Here is a 9,993-nt window from a genome sequence, read left to right on the forward strand (position 1 = left end):
AAACGAGGCTAAACAGTATTTTTCTTTGCTCAGGGAAGTTAATTGAAAACCACAATCAAGTCGCACTTTATGGCTTTTTATTATTATTTCCAAAGTTGTAAAGTAACTAAGTTGTTACTGTACTTAAGTAGAATTTTTGGGTATCTGTACTTTACTTGAGTAATTATTCTTTAGCCTACTTTTTACTTCTTACRTGTTCACACAGTTATCTTTTTACTTCTTACATTTTTAAAAAGGCAAGAAAGTTCTTTTTTATTTCATTTTTGCATTTCAGCTTGTTATTGTAAATAATAATAATAATATCCATCTAAATTGTGCCTCATGTATTTAATTGTGGTTAAATGAAAAGTAGCCTATTATATAAAATTCTGATACTGTATTAGTTTGTACACAAACAAATCATGTCACACTCCAGCAGGATATAATCATTAAAATAAAAGGACTGTACTTAAGAAGTATTTGTACTTCATGAATTACATTGTTGCATTTGGTTGCAGCCCTCAGATAGATTTTCATTTTGGAGAAAAGGTTTGGGCAGCCTTGAAACAGTTAGACTAGTACATCCTAAATTTAACAAATTAATTATTTTTAGTACAACAAAGTCATTTCTGCATCGTTTTTGGGAGGTCACCTCCTAATAAATGTCATTACAGAAAACCTAACTGCTCATTTTAAATCAATACTTTTACTTTTAATACTTAAGTACAAAAGCAACCGATACTTTAAGACTTTTACTCAAGTTACTAAAGGAGACTTTAACTTTTAAAAAAGTAATTTTCTGGTAAGATACTTGTACTTTTGCTTAAGTATCACTTTGTGGTACTTTATACAACACTGATTATTTCATTAAGTGCTGAAGAAGGTGAATAAAGCTGAACTTTAAATGTTTGGTCTTTTTATGTCTCTATAATTTAAACTAGGTCAAGACAAAAAAAGAATAACTGAAAAAGGAAAAATGGATGCAGGGACTAAGACAAAAATAATCTAAAATAAAAAAGACACAAACAAGACATGRCTAAAGACAAATATCTCAAATGAAGCAGATATTATAGATTTCAACCATGCATTTCAATAAAACTACCATTATTTTTTGATTACAAAAACTAAAGTCATGTAGGATCTGAAGAAAACTTTATCACTGTTTTATTTATATATATACACTCACCGGCCACTTTATTAGGTACACCACGCTAGTAACGGGTTGGACCCCCTTTTGCCTTCAGAACTGCCTCAATTCTTCGWGGCATAGATTCAACAAGGTGCTGGAAGCATTCCTCAGAGATTTTGGTCCATATTGACATGATGGCATCACACAGTTGCCGCAGATTTGTCGGCTGCACATCCATGATGCGAATCTCCCGTTCCACCACATCCCAAAGATGCTCTATTGGATTGAGATCTGGTGACTGTGGAGGCCATTTGAGTACAGTGAACTCATTGTCATGTTCAAGAAACCAGTCTGAGATGATTCCAGCTTTATGACATGGCGCATTATCCTGCTGAAAGTAGCCATCAGATGTTGGGTACATTGTGGTCATAAAGGGATGGACATGGTCAGCAACAATACTCAGGTAGGCTGTGGCGTTGCAACGATGCTCAATTGGTACCAAGGGGCCCAAAGAGTGCCAAGAAAAGATTCCCCACACCATGACACCACCACCAACAGCCTGAACCGTTGAGACAAGGCAGGATGGATCCATGCTTTCATGTTGTTGACGCCAAATTCTGACCCTACCATCCGAATGTCGCAGCAGAAATCGAGACTCATCAGACCAGGCAACGTTTTTCCAATCTTCTCTTGTCCAATTTCGATGAGCTTGTGCAAATTGTAGCCTCAGTTTCCTGTTCTTAGCTGAAAGGAGTGGCACCCGGTGTGGTCTTCTGCTGCTGAAGCCCATCTGCCTCAAAGTTGGACGTACTGTGCGTTCAGAGATGCTCTTCTGCCTACCTTGGTTATAACGGGTGGTTATTTGAGTCACTGTTGCCTTTCTATCAGCTCGAACCAGTCTGCCCATTCTCCTCTGACCTCTGGCATCAACAAGGCATTTCCGCCCACAGGATGTTTTTTCTTTTTCGGACCATTCTCTGTAAACCCTAGAGATGGTTGTGTGTGAAAATCCCAGTAGATCAGCAGTTTCTGAAATACTCAGACCAGCCCTTCTGGCACCAACAACCATGCCACGTTCAAAGGCACTCAAATCACCTTTCTTCCCCATACTGATGCTCGGTTTGAACTGCAGGAGATTGTCTTGACYATGTCTACATGCCTAAATGCACTGAGTTGCCGCCATGTGATTGGCTGATTAGAAATTAAGTGTTAACGAGCAGTTGGACAGGTGTACCTAATAAAGTGGCCGGTGAGTGTATATATATATATAATCAACGTACAACAAAAAAGCCAGAGCTCAGTGTTCCTGACAGAATAAAAACGCCACATTTTATATTAAAACTTCAGCAAAATACAGGATAAAATATTTTACCAGTCAAGAACCAAAGAGTTTACATACCAGTTAGTATCGTGGTATAAATACTTACTTTTTGAAGTGAAAATTTAGGTCACAAGCCCCCCCCCCCCAAAAAAAAGTACATTAAAATATTGACTTGACAGGTTTTTCCAGCTGAATGAGAAATAAACTGAGCTCTCTGCCGCCATCATCTGGTCTGATTTTAAAACACACTAAAAACTTCTTAAACAAAACACAGGAGCTTAAAATATCCAACACATTTATTTTGCATCAACACAACACAGCAATTTTACAAAAAAAAAAAAAAAAAACTATAACCTAACACAACTGGAAGGAACTTGTAATATTTACAGACTTCAGCCTCTTTAGGGTCTTTTAGTGGTCAGATTGTTGTGTTGTAAACCAAAAGCCTAACAGAAATCTCAATAATTTTATTATAAAGGCTCGTTTTAGATGTTTATTAAAATAACCAACACTTCACTTTTTGCATATTTAAACAAACTCACAGTTCAGATCCATAAAAGGAAGAACATTTGTTGTTTTTGTTCCATCAGTAACCTCACACCACTGTTGTCACAATTTCATCCCCGGCGGCGTCCTCGGCCTCGGCGTCGTCCTCGGGGTACAGCCTGCAGTACTGGTCCACCATGACGTCCAGGTCCGGCTTCACGTGAGCGTTGACGTGCAGCACGGCGAGGCTTTTGTTTCGCCGCTTTGAAGGAACATTTTCCAGGTACGCCCGCAGGCGGTGGCTCGCCGTGGGGTTTTTGACGTCTTCCAGTTTGAGCACGGGCAGAGTGGAGAGCACCTTCAGGAAGGCGTTGACGTTGGGGAAGAACTTGACGTCGGGCAGCTGCARGGTTTCCTGGATGGTGGTGGGCAGGCGCACCTCCTTGCCTCGGTGCTTCCATTTGATCCTCCAGCAGTGCAGCTCCGCGGGGAGCGTGTCGGGGTTGGGGAGGTCGGTGCGGTAGACCTCGGCGTAGTTCTCCTCGGAGGTGTTGAACTTCATCTGGCCCATGACGGCCGGCACCAGCGTCAGGCACTTCAGGGCTTTGAGGTTGGTGTCGGAGAACATGTCCTCCACCTCCTGCATGACGCCGCGGATGACGGGTACGGTCACGTACTCCTTGAAGTACAGCTCCGCTTGGCTCTCGCCCATGTCGGCCGCGCGCTGCTTCCGCAGGAACAGCCTCGGGACGGACACCCGGATCCCCACGGAGGAGGCCACGCTCACGGCCTCCTCGTACCAGAACTCGTGGTAGACTTCGATGTTGTCGTTGACCTCGTTCAGCGAGTGCAGGACCGCCGTCAGGCTGTTGGCGGCGGAAAATACGTCGAGGGTTTCGCCCTGCAGGTTCTTCCCAAAGGCTCTGGTGAACGTGAGGACGTTCTTTAAGACGACGATCGTTACGATGACCTCGAAGTCGGCGAGACTTTCCGCGATCGAGTAAGCGTCTCCTGCGACGCAGCTCGGAAACTGTCCGTCCTGGTTGTCCCGAACGCTGTCCATGCACAGCAGCAGAGCGGGCAAAACGTCCACCAGCAAATCGAAGACGTTATGCTGCTCCAACCATCCCGGGACGCACATCTGTTTCAGCGCAGCTCCCTTTTCCTCGTTCTTCTGGTAGTGGGTCACAATGGCTTTCTCAAGCTCCTCCTGAGTTAACGGGGTTTTAAAGAAAGACCGAATCCTCCTCAGAGTCTCCATGACAATCTGGACGTTGGGAAACGGGAGGTTGTTGGCCAGGTGGACGTTCAGCGCCATGTGAGAGCAGGGCATGTGCAGCGCGAGCGGATACTTCTCCATCAGCAGCACGGCCACGGCTTTCATCTTGGTGGTGGAGGTCCCGGTGGCCTCGTGGCCCTGACCGCGACAGTCTTCCATGCTGAGCCCCCACCGGTCAGTCAGCTGGGCCTCGATCCGCTCTATGACGACCGACTCGTCTTCATCCACCAACGGTAAGAAGTCCAGCAGCTCCTCCCGGAGGACATTCTGCTGATTCACAAAGCGCAAGAACAGCGGCAAGTGTTTCTCGCCGGCGAACTCCACGAGGTCCCCGGTCACCAGGGAGAAGAAGCGACTCTCCCTCACCTCCATGAGCATCTCCTCCCTCACTGTGTTCTCGCAAACATCCAGGAGCTGGCTCTGCTGGGCCGCGGAGAGGTACTCCGAGTTCATGGCCGTCGACTCAAACCTTTTCCTCAGAGCGTTATCACCAGCGTTCATGCAGAAATCAAGAAGGGCCTGGAAATTGTTGGACTTGAGCTCGGTTTCGGAGACGCTTTCAGCCGTTAAGGGGATTCCCTGATTTGCCAACATGAGCAGGATCTCAAACAAGGACCTCAAGTAGTCCCGGTACTCTTTCTCCTCCGTAGACAGCTGGGGTTCGTTGTCAGCTTCGTTTGTGTTGTCCTTATCTGCTTTAATAGCCTGCTGAGAAGCTACTGCAGAGTAAAGCAGAAACAAATGTGGTTTTAACAAAATACATCAGTTAAACTAGAAACTGATCAACCCAAGCGCTCAACTTTAAATACTCACATCTCCTTTCTCTCATTCTCTGTATATCCTCATCAGTCTAAAAAAAATTAAAAAAATAATAATAATAATACAGGAATCAGACAACCTAACTAAATAATTAAATTGTTTAAATGTTAAAATTGCTTACAAGTTCTTTAATCTGCTTGCGATGTCTGGTGTGAGGATTTTTCAAGTGGCTCGTCAGATCAAATATGGTCGGGATGGCCGTGTCCTTCAGTACCGTCCTGTAGGGACTCTAAAAAAAGTTGAGAGACGAAAAAAATTTACGGACACGTTGCTAAAGAACACAACCGGAAAATCGTTCTGACACTCACCGTCTTGCAAACCATGGCTGGGTCAAAGTGTTTGGCACACARTCTGTAATGTTTATTTAACTGGTCTGATGTTTTGGCCTCCAGATCAGCCCTGCGGCAATTCTCCACCCAGATCCTGCATCTAGAAAARAAAAACAAGAACGCACGTTTGTAGATTCGATGCCTGAGAGACAATGAAGTGGCTCTGGTAGAATAACATGGAAATGAATTATTTTCGTATCTAGAATATTAATAATTATAGCTAATTTCTGTAGTTTTTTCTTTCTGGAGAGAAAAATCTCAACAAAATCCAACAGAAAATTAGCAGGTTAAGACAAATTAATGAGCAGTAAAAACAGAAAGTGCAGTTTTGCAAAATAAATTGATGTAAGAAAACATGGCAATAACATGAGAATAAGAAATARCATCTTCTATTAAAACAATGTATAAAATATTAATAAACTTCTAAGAGTTTTGTATTATTTGTGTTATTTTTTATTAGTCTGCAAATAGATGCTTTATAATTTGTTAGTGAAATTGTTGTTTGGTATTTTTCAGAAATGTGGTACTGTAGTGCATTTTGTTATCATAAATACATCTTTACTTGTATAAAAAAGCATGTGAGTTTTGCAAAGTGACCTTTTCTATGTGAATGTTTCTAAATCTGTGTACTTCACCGTTCTGACAGAGAATGAAAGCAGTGAAGACACTGAAATAGTAAATAAAACCATTAAGAGTTTCAAACTAAGAAACACGGGCGTGGTCTGCTAGCATGACACAGTAACGATGTTCTACCTTACCTCTCTGGATCCCGGGGAAACCTAAAAAAGGCCAAATCCGACTGGGTGCTTTTCCGCGTGCAGTTCGGAGCCGCGCAAAAATTTGGCATAATTGAGGCTAAACAGTTAGCTTTGCTAACTYAACTCTGTTATCATCTGCTAACTCGAGGGACTTCCTGTCGGTGGGAAAGTTGACGTTAGGGATCATCAAAACCGAAGCTCCACCTGCATGTCGTACGATGGAGTAAAATAGACGTTTACGCCAACTTTGGGACAATTTGACACACGATACGGACAGTTACATTTAGATTTGTGCTAGGATCGCTTTGCGGACGGATGCCCCGCCCATGAAAAAAAGTGATTGGTGGAACTTGAAGTTACACGCATAACCATTGGCCACTTGATTTTTCGTGTAAACCAATGGAGTGTCCACAAAGGAACCAATTCTTCTTCTTCTCGTCAAATGCTGTAACATCCAGGTAATATCTGGCYATCTGGCGTCACCTGCAGGACAATTTATGGAAGAGTTTTGACTGGAAGAGAGTAGTAACAAATGGCTAACCTTGAGCACGATCATTGTTAAAAAAAAAATAAAATTCTGTAATGACTGCCTTCGTTTTTAACACTCCTTCCTATAGTATGCAAGTAAAATGTTTTCGTCTGGCTTTTTCGTTTTCAAAATTAGTTTCACYCGTTGAAATGTGGCTCGTTGGTCTAGGGGTATGATTCTCGCTTAGGGTGCGAGAGGTCCCGGGTTCAAATCCCGGACGAGCCCAATTTTTGTGTTTTCCTTTTCTTTGTTTTTTTCATAAAACTTTTTGTACTGCTGTTGTTGATCTTTCTGTTGAATAAACGACCAAAAAAAACAAAAAACGACTCACTTTCTTTGCAGCTCGAGTAGTAATGCGCATAGAGTGCATCAAAATTCCTCTAAACTAAGAAATAATACTGATTCATTCAATATTCAAAAAGTTTCATTACATCTTAAACTTTCCGCTCACTTTGAAATGAGGATGTAGRTTTAAAACAATAAGGGCTCGTCCGGGATTTGAACCCGGGACCTCTCGCACCCGAAGCGAGAATCATACCCCTAGACCAACGAGCCAGGTCACAATAATATTACGTCATGTTTCATCAAATATGCACCCCTASGCCCTGCAAACTGGCATTTTATCTGTTTCATTTTATGAATTGTATGTTTTGGAATTTAGAAAAATGGGTCGCACTTAGGTAATGTAATGTAGTAAGACAATAACGACACAAAACAATTCAATTAACTTCTTTTTATATATCATACATAAGACTGTCTTAATATAATACAAAGGGCATTGTCATAAACACAGCAAAGTCTTGACTAGATCTTACAATCTGTGGATACATGGACTTATCCTTTCCCCCCATGCTGTTCAATTCTATAGTGCATGTTGCATGTACAAAAAAAGTGGGGAAAAAAAGTGAAATAAAAAATGGAAACGATAAATCCAAGGTAAATTTGAAAAGAAACAAAAACAGAAAGAAAAAAAAAAAGATTTCAACTTCTTTCGGGTGTTCAGATATGTTAATAAGGATCCGTGTCTGTGTGTAACCCACAAACTGAACAGGCTTTTATGAAAGATGGAACCTCTTTTCAACCATGTGCTTCTCATATAACCAAAAAGTAAGGTCTGTGATGTACATGCACTTACAATATACCCTGTGAAAATTATTAAGGTTTGAAGATCTAGCTTTCCCTGTTTGATTCAAACCCTACCTCATAGTGTTGTCCTGATGTAGTCAAGTACCCCAGCCAAAAGGCCAAGGTTTTTGCCACTAAGAAACAGGAGTTCCTGCCCACTGAATGGTCACCAGATTGACAAACATAATCAACATACCAGCAGGAGCAAGGTAGTGAGTTCTATACTTCCTTTATTAAAAAAATATAAATATATACATAAATTCTATTTCAACTATTAAAAAGGGGCTGCATTTCATGACAACTGCTCTAAATAAGAGGTCAATCAGCATGATCTGAAATAGGCGCACACTTACGAGTCACAGCAGTCAATTTTTTTTTGTTTTCTTTTTTTTTTTTTACTTTTTCAGTCTTTTTATTTTTGGAATGTTTAGTACCAGTATGAGTGCCAGTAAGAAAAAACCACTGACAAAAAAGATCTGAACTTCTCAAATTCAGCGGGAGGAGGAGGGGGGTGTAGGGTGTGCGGGGGGGTATGAAAGAAAAATGATTGCAAATATGCAATTAACCTTGACATCCAGATAAAACCCCAATCTCGATATAGGTAGCTTTACATTTGTGTTTGGAGGAAATAGCGAAGGTGGGTTTTCCCGTTTATAAAACGACAAACAGCATGACCCGTCTCCTGCCCTTTAACTGGTGAGGTGACTGTGGGCAGGGTTTGTTTTTCTATTTTTTTGTTTTGTTTTTACAAATTTTCCCAAAAAATGTGGTCAAATGTGCAACAAAAAAGGAAGAAAAGCAAGTTAAAATCCCTGATATAAAAAAAATCTGGTAATTGGCTGTTTTTGTATTTTTTTGTTTTTTTGTAGACATGCACATCTGCCTAAGCAAAGCACTGTTATGGTGGACCGACAAGACAACCTCTCCCTTTTCAACAGGACTACAATCGTGGGGGGGATTTTGAACCCGATCAAATCAGACACAAACTCGTTCGCCACTGTTCCTCTTACCCTGGCAAGGCGATGACAAAAAAAGTCTTGCTTTGTGGCAGAAACTAGCTAAGTTGACCAAATGATGTATGAAAGGCAGCAACACCCTTTGAAATAGTATGATGGAGGGGGGTGGGAGGGGGCAAAGAAAAAAAAAGAAATAAAAATAAAATAAAGATGACACAGAAATAGAACGCATTAGTCTCCTTTTTTGTTTTTTTAAACCATCAGCCTCTATTCTTGCTACTCCGGAGCCTGCAGAGTAACTACCAAATTTTCTAAACATACCAAAGTTGTTTTTATTTTTTTGTTGTTGTTGTTTTTCTTCTTTAAAAGACTCCCCAAAAAAATCTACCAATTAATATGGAATCGGTTTTGGTAAAACATTGCAAACAAACCTGGCCAGAACACACGACAGCCAACGGTCTCGACGACGGCCTCCAGTTTTTCGCTAAAGTAATATATTGCAGCTGTTTGTGTTGACGTTAAAATAAGACCTTGATAAACTTTGCGTCAAAGTGGTGAACTGCTACATTATTGGTTACAGACACCTATATGCTATAAAACAACTGCTTTGGTATAAAAACATATCCAAAGGGAAAATAAATTCTTGTAAAATTCACAGCATAATTTGAGGAGAAAAAAGGCAGTCACTTAACTCTTTTTTTTTTCTTTAGTTTCCATGTTTTAGATGAAGAGACTTGTGCAGGTGGTTCTGATGGGGGGAGGGAGGGGGACTACATGCAAAAGGGGAACAAAATAAAAACATAAAACAAGGGGGGGGGGGGTAGACTCTGGAATAGATAGTTCTTTCCACTGCAAAAATCCTTAACCAGTGAATTTGAAGGAAGTAATGTTTAGGAGGTTGTTGTGTACAATAAGACCCTGTTATGTGGGGCCCTGCTGAAGATGAAATCTTTGTCAAAAAAGGCCTCAAATTACCATTCTTATTTACCTTTTCTAAGTTGTTTTAATTTCCTTAAAGAATTAAGGGCTGTCTAGAGAGAGAGATAGAGAGAGAGAGAGAAAAAAATAGAGAAAAGCCATCTTAAATTCAAATGAAAATGTCCATCTCCATGCCGTTCCAAGTCCATGAGTCATAAGGCCAAAGGATTATCTAGAACCAGCCGCTGACCGTCTTCCTTTCACTGGGCTGGATCCTCTCGTCTCTCGTGCCTGTCGCTGCTCTCGCCTGTGCCGGGCCCCGGTCGCAGCTTCACAGGACAACGGGGGAGGCCTATAGGCCTGAG

At 41.4% G+C, this 9,993-nt stretch overlaps 1 protein-coding gene and 2 non-coding genes across 3 annotated transcripts; 1 reads left to right on the forward strand and 2 right to left on the reverse strand.

Moving 5' to 3' along the window:
• Positions 1-2,707: 2,707 nt before the first annotated feature.
• On the reverse strand, positions 2,708-6,404 carry thap12b (THAP domain containing 12b). The gene is made up of 5 exons (XM_014012395.1): positions 6,101-6,404; positions 5,322-5,442; positions 5,135-5,242; positions 5,008-5,044; positions 2,708-4,913 (listed from the first exon to the last, which is right to left on the reverse strand). Exons 1-5 carry the CDS (start codon positions 6,187-6,189, stop codon positions 3,025-3,027), a joined length of 2,244 nt encoding a protein of 747 aa, XP_013867849.1. The 5' UTR covers positions 6,190-6,404; the 3' UTR covers positions 2,708-3,024.
• Positions 6,405-6,782: 378 nt separating this feature from the next.
• trnap-agg (transfer RNA proline (anticodon AGG)) lies at positions 6,783-6,854 on the forward strand. The gene has a single exon. It is a non-coding gene; the product is annotated as a tRNA-Pro (tRNA).
• A 258-nt stretch (positions 6,855-7,112) lies between these two features.
• On the reverse strand, positions 7,113-7,184 carry trnap-cgg (transfer RNA proline (anticodon CGG)). The gene has a single exon. It is a non-coding gene; the product is annotated as a tRNA-Pro (tRNA).
• Between the last annotated feature and the right edge of the window lie 2,809 nt (positions 7,185-9,993).

Source organism: Austrofundulus limnaeus, unplaced genomic scaffold, assembly GCF_001266775.1.
Source record: "Austrofundulus limnaeus strain Quisiro unplaced genomic scaffold, Austrofundulus_limnaeus-1.0 Scaffold91, whole genome shotgun sequence".
NCBI classification, from domain to species: Eukaryota; Metazoa; Chordata; class Actinopteri; order Cyprinodontiformes; family Rivulidae; genus Austrofundulus; species Austrofundulus limnaeus.